This window comes from Gastrolobium bilobum, unplaced genomic scaffold, assembly GCF_033153095.1.
Source record: "Gastrolobium bilobum isolate Gb01-03AN ecotype WA unplaced genomic scaffold, APGP_CSIRO_Gbil_v1 utg817681, whole genome shotgun sequence".
NCBI lineage: Eukaryota > Viridiplantae > Streptophyta > Magnoliopsida > Fabales > Fabaceae > Gastrolobium > Gastrolobium bilobum.
The window spans coordinates 8,312-27,759 of NW_026897241.1; the positions used below are offsets into that span (position 1 = coordinate 8,312).

Below are 19,448 nucleotides of genomic sequence, written 5' to 3' on the forward strand. Positions count from 1 at the left end.
GAATATCAGGCCCACATAATAACTCTCCTAGGTCATGTGTGCGCTAAAAAGTTCTTTAAACCTGCTACGCAATTAATTATAATACAAGGGTTATTGGGTACATCTTCCTAGCGTGGCAATCAGCATAACAATTTAACCGTGGGGGCTTTATTTTTCATTCTTCTCATTCTTTGTATTTTATTCAATTTATCAAGCATCCCAACTAATGGTTTACTGCCTAAGTTTTTATTTCAACAATTGCTAGCAAAACAAAATCTCCAAAGTTCTTTTTGTGTATACCCAATCGGTCCTGCCTATCAATTGTATGCCATAAACGAACCAGATGCTCCAGAATCAAAAATAGCAGAAATAGGATAACCGTTAAGGATTATGTTACCTCGAATAAGATTCGGATATTTCTGCGCCTCATTAGCATCGAGGGTGAACACTCTGGCCTGAGTAGGTTGCTGACTTGCATAGTTTTGACATTTAGAAGCGAAATGTCCAGGTTGACCACATCTGTAGCATGTGTTGCTTCCCTGTAAACAGACTCCAGCATGGTTTTTCCCACAATTAGAACATGCACTGGGACCCTGACGTCCTGCTGATGACTGACCGGGTGCAGTATTTCTCTTGAAATTACCATTCCGAGCTTGCATCTGTGGACCCTTTCCCTTGTTCATTCCCGTGTTCTTCTTGAAGAATCTGGCCCCTCTGTTTCCTCCCTGCTGTTGCACCGGTTGTCTATTCAAATTTCTTGCTTCAATGATAATGCCTTCTGCCTGCCGACTCTGATTAATGATTTCGGGCAGAGTACGGATAGCCGGGGTCAACATGAGCTTTCTGATCTCGGGATGCAATCCACTCTCAAACTTCTCCACTTGCCACTCCTCATCATAGATGTTACGATCAAAATTGGCATATTCCATCAGTTGTGCAAACTTTGCAATGTATTCATTGATAGTCATGTTTCCTTGCCTCAAAGACAGCAGCTTCGTGTGTTTCATTCTTTCTTGTTCTTCCTACCAGCATTCGTAGAAATTGTTGTGGAAAGCTGAGTCTAAGAAATTTTTTGGTGGAAAGAACTTAAAATGTGTTGCTGATAAAAATGGTGAAAATTTTAGAAAAAGTTTTCATCCGTTTCCACAACTCGAATAACGATTAGCAAACGACTCTCTTGGATGCATACAAGAGAGGGTGTTACACTATTAGAACTAATATTGACAGATTAAGTTAGTGCGCCTATAGATAGGAAGGCACAATAACCTATGTCAGAATTTTTGCATGCTTCTACATGAATGCAGCTGCTGCCTTCTGTGTTCTCCCCCTTGACACCCCTTCCCTCTTCAAGAGAACCCCAAGTGATCACCTTTCTCCTTTTTTTTTCACCAAAACACTAGTGTTGAGTGTGAGCAAGCTTTGGGAGGTAGAAAGGCACCTCATTTCTGAGTTGTGGCCACAGCGTAGTGAGGGTTAGGGGCTGAATTCATTGGTTGTGGAGTGGAAGCCATTTCCTATGCATTTGAAGCTTCAAGAAGCTATTTTTGGAGAAAAAAGATCAAACTTGTGAACCATTTTCGTGACCTTGTAGTGGCAGAATCATTGAGCTGAGTAGAGAGCTCCAAGATCATCCCTCTTCTCTGTTTTGAGCCTTTGGGTATATGCTTCAACCTTTGTTCTTGAGTTTTCATGAAAAAGATCAAGTCTTGGAATGTTAAATGAGATGGTTATTTAACCAACATGAAGTACCCTAGCTTAAATGTATCTAAATATGCATGTTTGAATGTCTGGAAACACTAAAAATGGAACCTTGAAAGGATATCTTCGCGAAAATGCAAAACTGCATTCTGTCGCGAATATAGATATTTGGATATGTGCCCAGTGCTATCTGGATATTAGCCCAGTGCTATCCGGATATGGATATCCGGATATGCCCCCGAGGAATATCCGGATATTCTGGAAAATTCATAGTTTGAGTTATTCTGTCCAAACAAAAGCGTGGTTTAGGTTTTTGAACCCTATATTGGCTAGTATGAACCTCTGTAATGATCTAACTAAGTCAGAACCTAAGATATTGAAGGCTTATGGCTTTGAGAGAAGCTTACGGCCATTAAACGATAAAGGAAATATTGTCCTAATGCAATGAAATGCTAGACTATGGATATTGATGATGTGAATGTTATGAAAACAAATCATTGACTTTGCTGGACTTTGTTATTGCGTGTGACCCTTTGGACACCGAGTTGTGAGGGAGGAGTTAGCTTGACAGGTAAGCTTCTGTTCCTCGGATTGATTTGTTGTTTGTTCCACCGACCTCTATTGGAAGATGGTTTGTGTTCATGATATGCTTTTATGAAAATGATATATGCCTTGATATATGTCAGAAATATGTGGATATGCCTGTTGATTACTTACACGATCAGGATGCGACCCTGGTGTGTAAGGTATAAGGCTACGACCCTTATGTTTAATGTAATGTATAGATGTGATGTTGACTACTTATACGATCAGGCTGCAACCCTGGTGTGTAAGGCATAAGGCTACGACCCTTATGTTAGGTAGGTCGCAAACGTGTGTAATTCCTATCTTGTTTTCTGGCCAATTGAACCCCACTTACATACATCACATGAGATATGAACTTGAACATGCACCGTATTTTGCGTTTTAAACTTATTATATACTTGCAAGTGAGTGATGAACCCTTAGTTCATCATGGTTTTTAGCAAGAATTAGGATCAAATTGTGTGATTAAATGATGAAAAACAAGGTCAATGTCCTAAGATGTCCTCAATTACAAGTTCAAGAGCTTTATTGGAAATTTGTATGATTTTTGTAGGAAAAGCAAGCTTGAAAGGCAACTGGAGAAGGAAGAAGATTCTGGAGCTCAAGAGGAGAAAAATTGCCTAAGTGTTGAGCGCTAAAACGTCCACACTGAGCGTTTTAGCGCCCTGCTACAAGAAGAGGCCAAAACTTGCTGGTGATGAGCGCTAAAACGCCCACACAGAGCGTTTTAGCGCGCTGCTGCACTTAGAAGATGGAAAATTGCTGGTATTGGGCGCTAAAACGGCCTGCAATAAGCGTTTTAGCGCCCTGAAGTGGAAAAAGGACTCTGGTCTCCACCGCTAAAACGTCCAAATCAAGAGTTTTAGCGTTGGAGTCAGTTAAAGTCAATTGAGCATTCACCAAGTTTGGACGCTAAAACGGTCATTCCTTAACGTTTTAGCGTTGGAGTCAGTTAAAAGCAGTTGAGCATACGTAAAGCATGGACGCTAAAACGGTCATTTATGGACGTTTTAGCGCCCACATCAGTTTTTTGTTTTTAATTGTAACACTATAAAAGGCAAAGCCTTCACACTTAGTGGGATCTCTGGATCTGATATTTTCTCTCTCTCTCTTAAACTTTAGTCTGACTTCTCTCTAAATTCTCTTAGTGTTTTAGTTTTTGTATTAGGATTTCTTTGTAATAGTTTAGAGATTGAAGACTTTCAACATGGAAATGAAGTTTGATTCTTCTTCTCTTGTCTATTCCTTAGTCATGTCTGAGTAGAGTCTTTGTAGTCTGAATGCAATAGAACTACATGATAATATTATGTTGATCTGATTAATATGATGAAGTATTTTTCATGTGTTGATTTGAGATTTTCTGATTTAATTATTTCTATCAAGGAAGTAGTGTAGAACAGGGATGTTTATATGACTTCTGTATCTGATAATCTCAACATAAGAATTCTAGTACTCAAGGGATTGATGCTAGAGTTCTGATGTAATCTTAAGACTTTAGTATTTCATGCATGTATTAAGAAAGAGATCACCAAGGGATTGGGGTTTCTGATTAATGTATCTATCAGGGTAGTAAGGGATTACATCTTGATGATAAGTAAAAGGTTGATTAACATCACATGGAAAAGAATTCATCATATGATCAGTTTTTACATGGGTTATTATGGAGGAAAGTTGTTTTCTGACTACTTGTTGTTTTATCAATTCTTAATCCATATTTATTTTGTGTCAAATTACTTACAATCAATTTTCTGGTGACAAATTATTCATGACTTTTACAAATTCTTATCTGATTCAAATTAGTTTTCTATGGTTTATTGGTGCTTGAACACAATTCCTCGTGGGAACGATCTTTACTCATCATTTTACTACTTGTACGACTAGTGCACTTGCTAAATGTCCAACAAGTTTTTGGCGCCGTTGTCGGGGAATTTGTTTTTCAACACTAACTGATACCATAGAAGTCTGAGATTGAATCCTTTTATTTTCAGTATTTTAGTTTATGTTAAGTTTCTGGTCAATTTTGATTCTGGTATATGCGAGGTACACTTGATCCGAATTTGTTGTTGTATGATCCAAAATTAGAAAGGACATTGAGGAAGCACAAAAGGGCAGCCAGGCAAAGGAGACAGTTGCAAGAAATTGGTGAATCCAGTACGGTTAATCAGGAAGAGATAATGGCAGAGAATCACAGACCACCACCACCACCACCACAGAGGACACTGGGAGAGTACATGACTCCTGCAGTGATTCCTCCAATTGGGAGTGTTGTGCGCCCAACAGTGGAGCCCAACAACTTTGAATTGAAGCCTGCTTTGATACATTTGGTGCAGAAGGATCAGTTTGCTGGAACCAGTGCAGAGGACCCTTACTTGCACATAGAGAACTTTCTGTTGTTGAGTGATACTGTGAAGATAAATGGTGTCACAAGAGATGCAATTCTGTTGAGACTATTCACTCATTCACTGACGGATGATGCAAGGAGATGGCTGCAATCATTGCCACAAGGAAGTATAACAACTTGGGATGATCTGCAAACCAAGTTCTTGCAGAGGTTTTTCTTAGCATCCAAGAGGGCCAAGTTGAAGGATGAGATTACAAGCTTTAAGCAGAAAGAGTCATAATCCATTTATGAGGCTTGGGAGAGATTCAAGACTTTGTTGAGGAAATGTCCACAGCATGGAATTGAGGCATGGCAACAAGCAGCAATCTTCCTGCAAGGAATGACCACTAACACTAGAACCTTGGTGCATGCCACTGCTGGTGGATCATTGACTACCAAGACTCCTCAAGAAGCCTTGGATATCTTTGAGTCATTGGCATCTCAGGAATTTGATAATGCCCCATTGGCTGACAGAAGGACAGGAATCATCAGGTTGGATAGGTATGATGCTATGTTGGCAATGAATGATCAGCTGATGCAGACACAGAGACAACAACAACAACAGTTGGATACCCTTATTAAGCAACTCTCTTCACAAAAGGTAGCTTCTGTGGAAACCAAGAGTGTATGTGCTATTTGTGGCAAAGGCCATGTGACAGAGGAGTGTGATTATGGGGGATCACCAGAACAAGCAGAGGTGAATGAAGTGTGGTATGATCAGAATAATCAAAGGAACTACAAAAATCAGGGAAGGAATGTTTATGTGCCACCATGGAAGAACAAGAATCAACACCCAGGATTCAGCTATAGTTCCAACCATCAATTGAACCCACCATTACATCCTCCACCACCAAATATGAAGGAGCAGTCAAGTGATCCTGCTGTTAGTATATGGATGTCCTAGAGACAATCTTTTGATTAGATTAGGACATAAGTAGAACTTTGTATTGTCGCAAATAAATAAAAGCATTCTTTATCCTGTTTCATATTTTGTCTCGATATTACTATTAATATTATATATGAGTAACTGGATAAACCCCTTGGAATAAAATAGGTATCTCTTGAGTATCTGTGATGAGATCACGATCATGAGGATTCAAGGATACTGGATGTTTATTCCTAGTTTTATGTTCCTAGTCTAGAGACACTGAGAATGGGGATCAGTGATCTCGGGTAAGACTAGCACGACTTATCTACTTGTATTCGGATGCAAGGTAAAGATCTCATGAGCTACAGATATGGAGATGTCTTAGCTAAAGTCGTGGGTGGATCTATAAGGGTATAGCTCGCACTGAACAGACCCACAAAAGAGACTCTATGAGGAAATCTCACAGAGAGTATCATTAGAGTAGTCTCTTTATATTTGGGTATGTGTTTCCTTAGACCAGAAGTTATTACCTAGACTGTGTTCTAGAAGGCATGCTTTGACTGTATACCTCGTCTGCCTGAAACATTGAGACTCATAGGTATACTGTTGGGCTTGTCCTGAAAGAGCACAGGGCTAGGGTGATAAGCTAAAGGAATTCATCAAATCTCTGTGAGAGATTAGGTTATCTGTAAACCGGAGAAATCAGGATGACATTTACAGAGACTCGGGAATCTATGCATAGTAAAAGAGATCATGAGATGATCTGCCTTTAGAGTCAGTAAATTGAAGATTCCCTATTTCGAATAAAGCTTACCCTAAACCGCAAGGGTTGATACGTTTCCTTACCCTAGGTTTTATGGGAAGGTAACCGAGACGAAAGGAAATGCATACGACAACCAAATATGTGTAATAGGATGATTATGTCATTAACCTAACTAGCTCGGGGGCAACAAAGCATTGATAGTGCTCTGTGTTGTCATTAGATGGGTTGTGGGCTTATTGGGCCCAAGCCCATTTATGTCAGTGGCTATGTTGGCCCTAATAATGGTTGTTAGTCCAAGAAGAAGTTTGGAAGCCCACCAAAAAGAAAAAAGGGTGCATGGTTAGTTAATGGGCTTGGATGGTCCAAGACATTACTAATTAATTTAATTAGTTAAATTAATTATCAAATGTTTAAATTTTGAATTTGAAATTTGAAATTTGAATTTTGAATTTTGAAATTTGAATTTTGAATTTTGAAATTTGAATTTTGAAATTCGAATTTTGAAATTTGAATTTGAAATTTGAATTTTGAAATTTAAAATTTGAATTTTGAATTTTGAATTTGAATTTTGAATTTGAAATTTGAATTTGAATTTGGAATTTGAATTTGAATTTAAAATTTAAATATTTGAACGTTTGAATTCAAATGTTTGAATTCAAATTTGAATTGGCTATGAAAAGTTGTTTCATAACAAAAGGATAAGATAAGATCTTGTTGGAACAAATCCCAAATATCAAGAGGAGATCTTTGAGAATCTTCTAGTGAGAATATGGGGCGCTGATTTAGGTATCTGATGATGGTCATAGGATCAACCAAATGAGCTCCAGTCAGATTTGGTTTGTTGAGAGAATAAGTGAGACAGTTGGTTCAAGTTTGAATGCAACTGCTCAACGTATCTGGACTGTTATGAGGCCAAGTGGGGCGCACCATATGGCTGGCCATATGATGGTTGTTGAGTCAGATTCTTGTTGAGATATTCACTTGATATCATGAGGATGTGAGAGGAGGTTGTTGACAAGATTTGAATTTTGCAACAACTCCACTTATCCCCCTAGTGTGCGCTATATATAGGGCCTTATTTGAGTGAAGAAAATTAGATTTTAATTAACTCATTCTCTCATCTCCTTGTGGGTTCCTTTTGAGGTTTCTCTTAAGAGAGTTTCGAAATAACCTAGCCTTTTTCAAAGAAAACCATGCGCCACTTTTGTGAATATTCTTGCTGAATATTCACTCTTCTAAACACCTTGACCTAGCCTCCTCCTTCACACATTGGGCGCATAGCTTGCCTCCATTGGTGTTTTCGTTGGTGGCCTTGAAGAAGAGTTCTTCCGTCTTGACAAAGGGTGGTGTGGATCAACATTAGATGGCTTGTGTAACACCCTCCCTTGTATGCATCCAAGAGAGTTGTTTGCTAAGCGGATTAGAGTTCTTTAATCATATTTTAGAGACTGAAAATCACTTTTACAATGCCAATTAAAATAATTTTATTATGAAATCGGGTTCATCACAAGAATCAGAGTATACTTTCAAAATTTCTCAACTACTAAAAATATAACTTTCCTGGCAGACCTTGCTGTCTTTAAAAATTGGTAAAAAATTCACTTCAACGATTCAACAAAATATTCTTTGTAATCTAGAAACTAGACATCCGGGGCTTCACGTTCATATAAAATAATAGTGATTTGGAGTTCGTTTGACCCTTGAAACATAACTCGCACAATAAGAGAGAAAGTAGTGGAAATATCACAAATGTCCTGGCTGGTAAAATTCATAATAAATCGATCTTTCAGAATTTCTTTGCAAGGTTTATATATAATGAAACTAGACACCTGGGACTACGCGTGCATATAAATTATAAGAAAATCAGAGGTCCGTAGCCCCAGTACGACAACTTACAAAGTGCTCGCAAAGACTTTTCAAAACTCAGCATTTAGATAACATGTCAAAATCCTTTTCGCAAACGTTTCAACATCTGTTTCCAAAATATTTGCTGGTCATAAAATCGTAATGCAATAATAAAATCATAGTTCACAGTAATAAAATCTTCTCAATTTCATACAGTCATCCATAAAATATCACATCAATAGCAGCATGCCCAAACAGTAGAAGCCAACAGCAAATATCCAAGTCCTCAAAAGCTTTTACGTCCTCCTGCCATTTTGTAAAAATAGCAGCCCCAAAGGGGTGAGAGAAAATCCCAGTAGTGTGGCAACAAAACCATAATGCAACAATATTAACTAGGCACAAAATCATAAATAGTCACTTCAAACATTTAATCCTTTTCATCATATATCATAACGCGTATATAACGCCCTTTTTCCTTTACGCTCATAGCACCGTCGTGCGCGTAGCATCACAGTGGGTATTCCTAATGGCTCCCATGAAGGTGAATCCCACTGTGGAACCTATGCGGACTGAAGCCAAGTGTCCCCTCTCCTGGTACCAGGCATGCCTATATGATGCATGCTCAGTCACATGTCCTCAATACAAATATATATATATATTCAAGATGTCATGAATCAAGTATACATGCCGTGTTATGCAATCGCACCCAACAGAAAAATGTATTATGATGTAAAATGCATGCATATATCATATCATTCTTTCATATTCTTACCATTGGCTCATCATCATCATAACATACATAGAACAAATGTGAGCAACACATCACAATTCCATACACTAGCCAATAGTCACATTAGGTAATACCGCCTACATATACCTCGTACGTCGAAATTTACTTTACCGATTCACAATGAAACAGTCCAACGTCTCAAGGATTTTTCACACCTAATTTACAGTATAATAAATCAGTGCACATTCGATTTATTCAACAAATCTCCAAGTTTAAAGTTCCTACATTCTTCGACCAGCAAGGTTTATTTTTTCTAAAATTATTCTTGACTCTCATTTAACCTTTATACACTTTTAACAGTGAGAAATTTTCCTATAAAACAGTGAGCAGAGGATCCTATTATAGCAGCGTTTTCTCAGAGATTAAATATAACAAGCTGTCTAGTAAATTTTTTACAATGAAACAATGAGCAGGGGAGCATCAATCAGCAACTTTATTCAGCAAAAACAGTGACATCAACAGTAACGTTTTTAAGCAAAACAGTGGCCATAAAACAACATCCAAGACAAAAGTATATATATAATTTACATGTACATAGCGCTACTAAGAGAGCATGCACACTACCTTTATTTCTTTTCTTCATAAAAGTTCATGATACCTTTATTAATACCAAACAGTCCCATGTTTATACTAGGTTAGTTCCAAGTTAACTTCTTTAGGTTTTTATTTATGCTAAGTTTAAACATAATAGAGTACCACTAAACAGAATAATCCAGCCCTCCAAAATGTTCTAAAACCGAAACAAGTGCACAAAGGAATAGAAGGGAACTTACGGCTCTTTGTCCTCAACCAAGAGTTTAACTCAAAAAAACAAAATAGACAGGGCTTCCTCTACTCAAAACTCCAACGTTCAGCCTAGTGACGCACGATGAAGGGAGAAGCTTTACCAAGATGAGGTCCACGCATACAACAAAGGATGGTCTTATAAGAATCTTGTGTGATAAAAGGAAACGAGAAGAAAATTTAACCACTTACTTAGGAGCTTTCGGCCAGCAGAGGAAAAAGAATAAGATGATGTCCATCCTTGTTTCTCATTCAAGAGCTTACGGTTTCAAGAAAGAAGAAAAAGAAGGGAGAACTAGATGATAGCTACACTCCTTCTCTTGATGACACAAGGTCACGGTTTTGGTAGTATGAGGGGATTTGGACTCTTGTTCCCTTTTTTTTTTCTCTATGATGATACGGTTTTGGAGGGTGAAGGAAATAAGAGGTAGGTGGTTGGTTTAAGGAAGATAGTCACGGTTTGTTGAAGGAACAAAAGAATGGGATTGAAATGTGGTTCTTTTTCTCTATGGTATTCGCGGCTAGGTGATGTTTTGGCACTAGGTTCTCTTCTTAACTCATATACAGTGCTGTTAAGAAATGAGGAAGAGACAAAACTGATTTTTTTTTAAATGGTTCAGCATTCTACCTTTGGTTGTTGCATCCTTTTGGACGCACATGGAGGAAAAAGTGAGAGTGACAATTTTGCCCAATAAAGAAACATGCAAGCTGAGGGTTTTTGCCTCAATTGGCTGCATGTCAAGGCTGGTCAATAGTGTAGAATAACGATGGAAAGTTCAACAAGTAATGTCAGCTCCTTTTTGCTCCTTCAAAGCGCATGTGAGAGAGGTGGAGTGCTGGACTTGAGATGTTTTATTTTTAAAACTGATGGCTGACTTGGTTTCCTTTGGGTAGTCTAACAAGCAACCAAGTTGCTTTTTGGTACAACCTATGCGTAAAGGGAAAGAAAGAAAAGTAAGTGGACTGCTTTGGGTCATAAAAGGTACTTTGATTCAGAATTTTCTGATCAACATCAGCCCCCTTTTTGACAGCATCTAGCGTACAAGATGAGGAATGCAAGGTGAAAAAAGTTGTTGCCATGTGGAGATATTTGTCCAATTGTAAGTTGCCTTGTAGGATTACTAAGTTAAGATAAATTTTCAGCAAAAATATAGGGGTTTTGGGCTGACCTAATGACACTCTTCCATGCTCTATAAATTCGGCCAAAAGGGGTAATTAGGGACCAATACATATGTAACCCAAAAGTGATACTACTTAGCTTCTAGCCTTTAACATTTTGATTCACATGTGACCTAAAGTAACATCATGTTTTTCTTTTTTTTTCTATTATACAATTTATACATTCTTATACTTTATATCTAAAGTTTCATATGTCTAAAATAAATCCTTACTATAATTCAATAATTTCCTAATTTAATTTTAATTCTATGCTAGTTCTCAATAAAAATTGAAAGTCAATAAACATAATATATATATATATATATATATATATATATATATATATAGATTTAATATTCCCCACGTTCATTTTTATACCTTAGGGTATTTTATGTATTTCCCTAATTGTGTGGAATGTTACCTACTAACTCAATATTAATTCCCCATGAGTAACCATGAGATTAGCGTAATCTGTATTAGTTTTTCCTAATTTTGAGGGATGTTACAGCTTGCATCTTCAAGCCTCATCTAGATCATCCTCAAGTTTTGGAAAGCAAACAAGGTAACATCCATGCCCTAAAGCATGTTTCTTGATATGGTATGTGTTATTCCGCTCGAAAAATTTTGTTTTTTCCTCTCACATGCCTCGACCTTCAAGGCCAGTTTCTTTCACCTGCTGCATGGGAGAAAGCGTTTGCTCAGTTATCTAAGACAACTCAGGATTATATCCAGGGGTCTAATTCATTCAGGGAAGAGACAACTGCATTCATGCAGGAGACCAGAACTTCTTTCAGAAATCAGGAAGCATCAATCAGAAATTTGGAGACCCAGATTGGTCAATTATCAAGACAAATATCAGAGAGACCACAAGGGAAATTTCCAGGTGATACATAAGTGAATCCTAAGGAGAACTGTAAAGCAATTATGACAAGAAGTGGGTTGGTACTTCAACCAGTGAAAAAGAATGTGGAAAATAAAAAGAATGAAGAAGAGGTTGTGGTTGAAGATGTAGTCTCTGATGATGAAGTAGAGAAGATGAGAAATGAGGAAAGTGAGAAGGAAGTAGTTGTTAGAGATGTTATAGTTGGAATTGAGAAAGAAGAGGAAGGGAAGGACAATAAGAATGAAGGAGAGGTAGAAGTTGGTAAAAATGCTTCCCCACAAAAGATGATGAAGTGGGAAAAGAAGAAGATGGCTGACAAGAAAGAACAGCCGGTTATTTTATCTCCCTATGCTAGAGTTCCCTACCCTCAAAGGTTAAAGCAATAGATTCAAAAACAGCACTATGCAAGATTTCTGGATATATTTACAAATTAACATACCATTTTCTGAAGCACTGGAAAATATGCCTCACTATGCAAAGTTCATGAAGGATCTTCTTACTAAGAAGAGGAAATTAACTGATGGTGAGACAGTGGCCCTAACAGCAGAGTGTAGTGCCCTAATCCAGAAGAAGCTTCCAACAAAAATGAAAGATCCTGGAAGCTTCAGTATCTCTATTGCTATAAGAGATGTTGAGGTGGGAAAGGCATTGTGTGATTTGGGAGCCAGTATAAACTTGATGCCATTGACAGTACGTAGAGCTTTGGGAATCAACACTTTGAAGGAGACCAATCTTATTCTGCATCTTGCAGATAGATCTATCAAGAGGCCTGAAGGTGTGGTTGAAGATGTCTTGGTCAAGGTAGACAAGTTTATCTTTCCAGTGGATTTTGTGATTCTTGACATGGAGGAAGAGGATACAAAAAGTCCTCTATTGTTAGGAAGACCCTTTTTAGCAACTGCAAGATCTTTGATAGATGTTGAACAAGGAAAGTTGTTGCTAAGGGTGGATGAGGAAACAATCACAATTGATGTATTTGAAACTATCAAGCACCCTGTTGATGTGGGGGATTGTTTTAGATTGGATGTGATATAGGAGGTTGTGGAAGAAGTGAATAAAGAAGAAGAATTCCCAGTTGAGGAAGAAAGATCAGAAGAAGAGACAGGTACAGAAGATTACCAAGAAGAGCCAGAAGTGGAAGAGCTTGAGAAGAAGATTGATGACATTCCAAAAGGAGAACCTAAGGTAGAACTTAAAGAATTACCTTCACATTTGAAGTATGTGCTCCTTGGGGATGATCAAACATATCCAGCAATCATTAATGCAATGTTGTCTGATGAGGAAGAAGGAAAGTTGATTGAAGTACTTAAGAATAATAAGCTGGCAATTGGTTGGCAATTTTCTGATCTCAAGGGTATCAATCCTTCCTTCTGCACCCATAAAATATTGATGGAAGAAGAAGTCAAACCAGTAAGGAAACCACAGAGGAGACTCAACCCCACTATGAAGGAGGTAGTGAGGAAGGAGGTTGTGAAGTTGCTTGATGCTGGGATGATTTACCCTATTTCAGACAGTGCTTGGGTGAGTCCTGTGCAGACAGTGCCCAAGAAAGGGGGGATGACTGTGGTGAAAAATGAGAATAATGAACTGATTCCCACAAGGACAATCACTGGTTGGAGAATGTGTATTGACTATCGGAGGTTGAACAAGGCAACCAGGAAGGATCATTTTCCACTTCCTTTCTTGGATCAGATGCTAGAGAGGTTGGCAGGACATGTTTTCTATTGTTTCTTGGATGGTTATTCAGGGTACAATCAGATAGCTGTGGCACCAGAGGACTAGGAGAAGACCGCATTTACATGTCTATATGGAATTTTCGCATATCGGAGGATGCCTTTTGGTCTATGCAATGCTCCTGCCACTTTCCAAAGGTGCATGCTTTCCATTTTCTCTGATATGGTAGAGGAATGTATAGAAATATTTATGTATGATTTTTCTTTATTTGGGTATGATTTTAATGTATGTCTGAAAAACTTAGATTCTGTCTTAAAAAGATGCCGGGACTGTAATTTGGTTTTGAACTGGGAGAAATGTCACTTCATGGTGACAGAAGGTATCGTTCTTGGACACAAGGTGTCTAGAACAGGAATAGAAGTGGATAGGGCAAAAATTTCTTTGATTGAGAAACTCCCTCCACCTGTTAATGTTAAGGGTGTAAGGAGTTTTCTTGGTCATGCAGGATTTTATAGGCGGTTCATAAAAGATTTTTCAAAAATTGCCAAGCCCTTATGCAAGTTATTGGTCAAGGACCAAGAGTTCCTGTTTGATGATGAATGTCTGTATGCATTTCATGTTTTGAAAGAAAAGTTGACCACTGCACCTATCATGATGGCACCTGATTTCTCATTACCATTTGAATTAATGTGTGATGCCAGTGACTATGCTGTAGGAGTGGTACTAGGCCAAAGAGTGAATAAATTGTTGCATGTCATTTACTATGCCAGTAAGATCTTAAATGATGCTCAAAAGAATTATGCTACTACAGAAAAAGAATTACTGGCAATTGTGTATGCATTTGACAAATTCAGGCCATATCTGTTAGGATCAAAAGTTATTGTTTACACTGACCATGCAACTTTAAAGTATTTGTTAAGCAAGCAGGATGCTAAACCCAGGTTGCTCCGCTGGATGTTACTGTTGCAAGAGTTTGAGGTAGAGATCAAGGACAAAAAGGGAGTTGAAAACTTGGTGGCTGATCCCTTATCCAGGATTACAGAAAAAGAGCTTCAAGAAGGACCGGAAGTAGTGATCAGAGAAGAGTTTCCTGATGAACATGTTTTGGCAATATATGCTGTCACAGAGATGGTTAGGGATAAAGTCTTATCTATCAGTACCCCACCATGGTTTGCTGATTTCGCCAACTATAAAGCTGTTCGATTGATGCCTAACGATTTCACATGGCAACAGAGGAAGAAATTTCTGCATGATGTTAAGAGATACATTTGGGATGAGCCATATCTTTTCTATAGATGTTCAGATAGTGTGATCAGACGGTGTATTCCAGAGGAAGAACATAAGGATGTGTTGTGGCATTGTCATGGTTCTGCATATGGTGGACATTTTGCAGGTGAGGGAACTGCAGCAAAAGTATTGTTGAGTGGCTTCTACTGGCCCACCTTATACAAGGATGCAAAGAAGTTTGTGGAGGCATGTGACAACTGTCAGAGAACTGGGAATATTTCTAGGCGACATGAGATGCCGTTGAACAATATCCAGGAAGTGGAGATCTTTGATGTTTGGGGTATGGATTTTATGGGACCTTTCCCTTCTTCCTACTCTAACAAGTACATATTGGTGGCAGTTGACTATGTTTCCAAATGGGTTGAGGCCATAGCTACAACAACCAATGATTCTAGAGTTGTGATTGCTTTTCTGAGGAAGCATATATTTTCAAGATTTGGAGTTCCTAGAGCTATCATTAGTGATGGGGGCACTCATTTTGATAATAGGATGGTGGAGTATGCCTTGGCTAAGTATGGGGTGAGGCACAAAATAAGCACTCCATACCACCCACAGACTTGTGGTCAGGTTGAGATTTCCAACAGGGAATTGAAGAGAATATTGGAGAAGACTGTTGGGAATGCTAGGACCCAATGGTCCAAGAAACTTGATGACACTTTATGGGCGTATAGGACTGCTTTCAAAACTCCTATTGGGATGTCTCCATTTTAGTTGCTGTTTGGAAAAGCATGCCATTTGCCAGTTGGATTGGAGCACAAGGCTTTGTGGGCTGTGAGGTATCTGAATTTTGATTCCAAAGCAGCGAGACATAAAAGATTATTACAGCTGGATGAATTGGATGAGTTTCGTTTGTCTGCTTATGAAAGTGCCAGTTTGTATAAGGAAAAGACAAAGCTATGGCATGATAGGAAGATCACACCTAGAGACTTCAAGGTGGGGGATCAAGTACTTCTGTTCAATTCCAGGTTGAAGCTGTTTCCAGGGAAGTTAAAGTCTAGATGGTCTGGACCGTTTGTGGTAAAAGACATGAAACCATATGGGGCTGTAGAAATCAGTTCTTTGGATTCGGACAGAAGTTTTACAGTCAATGGTCAACGATTGAAGTTATATGTTGGAAGTGCTGTGGATAGGCAACTACTGACAGTTGCTTTATTAGAGGTAAAATAGATCATACCCGTCAAGCTCGCGACGTTAAACACGCGCTGAGTGGGAGGCAACCCACTGTACTAGGTATGTAATTCCATGTTCATACCATATCCATAAGATGAAGAAGTAAAGGGGGAAAAATTTTGAAAAAAATCAAAGAAATTTTTTTTGCTACGTGCTGGGCGCTAAAACGTTAATCCTGACCGTTTTAGCGTCCCTAGAGTTGCATCATTATGAAACTCTCTGGTTGTGCGCGCTAAGATTCACTATGAGCGTTTTAGCGTTCACCAACAACAAAGTGGGCACTTTGGCCAACCGCGCTAAAGCGCTAATTCTGACCGTTTTAGCGCTGTGCTGCACAAAGTGTGCATTTTTCTCTGGACAAGGACGCTAAAGCGCTGGTCAGCCAACGTTTTAGCGCCCTGTCACTAATTCGACATAACACGGTTTCTCCTCTCTTTTTCTTTTACATTCTTCCTTCCCTCTATTTTCCACAACTGGTTTATGCTATCACATTGGTATCATCATTCTTCATAGTTTCCTCCACATCCTCTCATCAACATCACGGTATGTCTCTCATCTCTTTTCTCTCCATCATATATCATATCTGAATCATAGAACTTATTGGGGCATTTTCTAGGGTATTTCACATGTTGATTTCCTGCATCATTCTTAGGATTGCATGTTGATATTAGTTTTATTTGTATTATTCTACTGGTTCTATTGCCTTTGTCTGATATTTTGGGGATGAGAGAGTTCTCCAAATTGTTTTACACAACATACCCAGCGCACACACACACAAGGTGTTCGTGGAAATGACTGACCCAAAAATTGGCCTGGCGCTAAAACGTTTGGTTTCAACGTTTTAGCGCCCGTCCAGTTTTTACACATGTTTAAGGCCAGGACGCTAAAACGCTCAGTGTGACTGATGGTCCTCAAGAGTTGAGGCGTTTTGAATAGTGGACCAGAGCAATACCGAAAGTGGGAGTTAAGGTAGACCTGGAGCAAATTTAACATTATCTTTTTCACATATGACTATTGGGTTAGTTTGCTTTGTTCAGGACACCTAAGGCCCATCAGAAGGAACCACAAAATGAAGAGAGAAGAAGGAGTGTTGCGCAAAAAAAAAAAAAAAAAAAAAAAAAAGCCTGCTGTAGTACAACAGCAGTCAAAGGAAGCAATGGGAAGCCGCCACGTCAGCCACAACAGAGAAGGTGGAGGTGCTACCTCTGCTACAGTACGAAAGCAAAGAAGCTGAGCAATCAAAAGCCGCCACGTCAGCTGCAGCAGAAGGAGTGGAGGTGCCTCCCTGAATCCGATACTCCCACTCACAAAGGGAGCCAAAAGCCAGGGGGACCACTTCCATTTAAGGCCAAGCTGGCAAAAAGCAAGGCTACCATTGGAGAGGATTTCTATTCGGAGCTGAGCTGGCAAGAAGCAAAGCTACCATTGGAGAGGATTTAAACAAAGCACGACCCTTGATGAAAGGAACAATGAAGATCAAATGAAGAACCCTATAAAAGGAACAAGCAATCCTCATAAAGAAGATCATCAGCGCCCATCCTAGGACTCGTCATCTCTTTGTTTTCTTTTTGTAAAAATGCTCACTAGGAGCTAACTTCCTCTAAGTAGGTGAGGGTTCCATAGAAGTAATCCCTTTTGTCTCAGGATAACTTTGTAAGGAACACATATTTTATAAATGAATTTTGAGTTGCTCTTTGGTTTAATTTATTGATTTTGTGAAACCCTTTGGGCTGGCAACCTCATCCCGGGACCACTCGGTTGATGAAACACTGACAAGGGCGTGTGGAGCATTCTCAAGATCCTGGGGTAGTTTAGCCTGAAGAAAGGAGGGAGAAACACCTGGAATGGGGAGCACTGCCATGTGAATCCATGCTCTTTTGAGAAGGCAGCATGGTTTCCTTGCATATAACTCCAAGTACTATGGAGTAACGTGGAGAGTAAGGCCTTACCCTCTGCTTACCTATAGCAAAACAAGGGAAGGAGCAAAATCCACTTGTAAAATATGCTACCAAGCAGGGTTAACCAAAGGGATGAAAACATGGAACCCGTAACACCTACTTGACTTTTTCTGAAATTAATCTTAACTCAAACTTCTATCACAACCTTTTCCTCACGATAACTGAACTGTGTTTTACCAGCTGATGCTCTTACTTTCATTTCGTTGACTGCTCTTGAAGTTACTTAAATTGATGCCTTTTTATTCGATGACCGTGCTAAGTCATTCACTGCTCTCATCTGGTTCAGAATGGTTAACATTGTTTAACTAGCTGCCCAGAGATTGCTCTTTGTGAAGCTTAGCTGAGAATAGTACTTTCTTTTATTGCTCCATTTTACAAATTAAGTTTCCTTTAGCGCTTCTTACTTCACAACTGCTCCCTGAGGACGATAAATCTGGGGCTACAATACCCTATATTGCTTGACACGTACGCTTGCGTATAGTTGAAGAGGGTTGCTCTTAGTCAGAGTAGATTGCTCCTGTTGGCAATCCTGATTATTACTCTGCACTCTTGCTCTCTGAAAAGATATTCCCGAGCAGCTCTCGGTTCGACCAAGCAATTGGCGCCGTTGCCGGGGATCATTTGGCAAGAAAGGGCGTTTTTAAGGAAACATTTTTGTTGTTTAATTGCAGTCTTTTTGTTTTGATAGACCTCCTCCATTTGTATGAGCACAGAACCTACAGAACTTGGACTGGAAATAGTACTTTTTGATCCAGAACCCGAGAGAACCTTCAGAAATAGAAGAAGAGTTCAAAGGTTGAGAAACATTACAATGGCGGAGGTTGTAAACAATGATAACAATGGAAATCATAATCATGAGCCTGAACAAGGACCGAATGAAGGAAGAGGGCCATCATTGAATGATATGGCTGCTCCCTTCAGAAATGGTCCAGAACGAGGCTATGTTCCCCCTCCTTTGAATATCCCGAACTTTGAAATGAAACCTGCAATGTTCCAAATGATTATGAACGCTGGTCAGTTCCATGGACTACCCATGGAAGACCCTCACAGTCATTTGGACAATTTCACTGAGATAGTTGATAATTTCAAAGTTCATGGTATTTCGGAAGAAAACATGCGGATGCGGCTTTTTCCATTTTCCTTAGCTGGAAAAGCCAAAGAATGGAGGAGAACATTGCCCCCAAACTCCATCACCAGTTGGGAGCAATTGGCGGAACAGTTTGTTACCCGATTTTTCTCCCAAGCAAAACAAGCCCAAGTGAGGGCTGATATAGCTTCCTTTCAAATGTATGATGGAGAAAGTCTGTATGAAGCGTGGGAACGCTTTAAAGAGTTGATACGAATTTGCCCGAATCATGGAGTTTCTGATTGGGGCATCATTCACACGTTTTATCATGGCTTAACCCCACCATTGAAAGCAACTGTTGATGCAGCTGCAGGGGGAGATCTTTTGGATTTTACTTATCCAGAAACCTACCAGTTGTTGGAAAAACTTTCAAAAAAACATATTTCATGGCCTTCCACACGACACAGTGCTCCTAAGAAAGCAGGAGTTCTTGAGCTAAGCTCAGCTGATGCTCTTTCAGCACAAATGGCTTCGCTCCAGAACACTATAAAAAACTGGAAG

General features: G+C 39.1%; 1 protein-coding gene and 2 non-coding genes across 3 annotated transcripts; all 3 read right to left on the reverse strand.

The window, feature by feature from the left end:
- Window positions 1–296: 296 nt before the first annotated feature.
- On the reverse strand, window positions 297–947 carry LOC133305123 (uncharacterized). Its single transcript, XM_061505259.1, has one exon. The coding sequence runs from the start codon at window positions 945–947 to the stop codon at window positions 297–299; it is 651 nt and encodes a 216-aa protein (XP_061361243.1).
- Window positions 948–4,838: 3,891 nt separating this feature from the next.
- LOC133305124 (small nucleolar RNA R71) lies at window positions 4,839–4,945 on the reverse strand. The gene has a single exon (XR_009750718.1). It is a non-coding gene; the product is annotated as a small nucleolar RNA R71 (small nucleolar RNA).
- Window positions 4,946–19,078: 14,133 nt separating this feature from the next.
- LOC133305125 (small nucleolar RNA R71) lies at window positions 19,079–19,183 on the reverse strand. Its single transcript, XR_009750719.1, has one exon. It is a non-coding gene; the product is annotated as a small nucleolar RNA R71 (small nucleolar RNA).
- Between the last annotated feature and the right edge of the window lie 265 nt (window positions 19,184–19,448).

Coding starts and splice junctions, on each gene's coding strand:
- LOC133305123 (XM_061505259.1), bottom strand. CDS start 947: ATGACTATCAATGAATACATTGCAAAGTTTGCACAACTGATGGAATAT.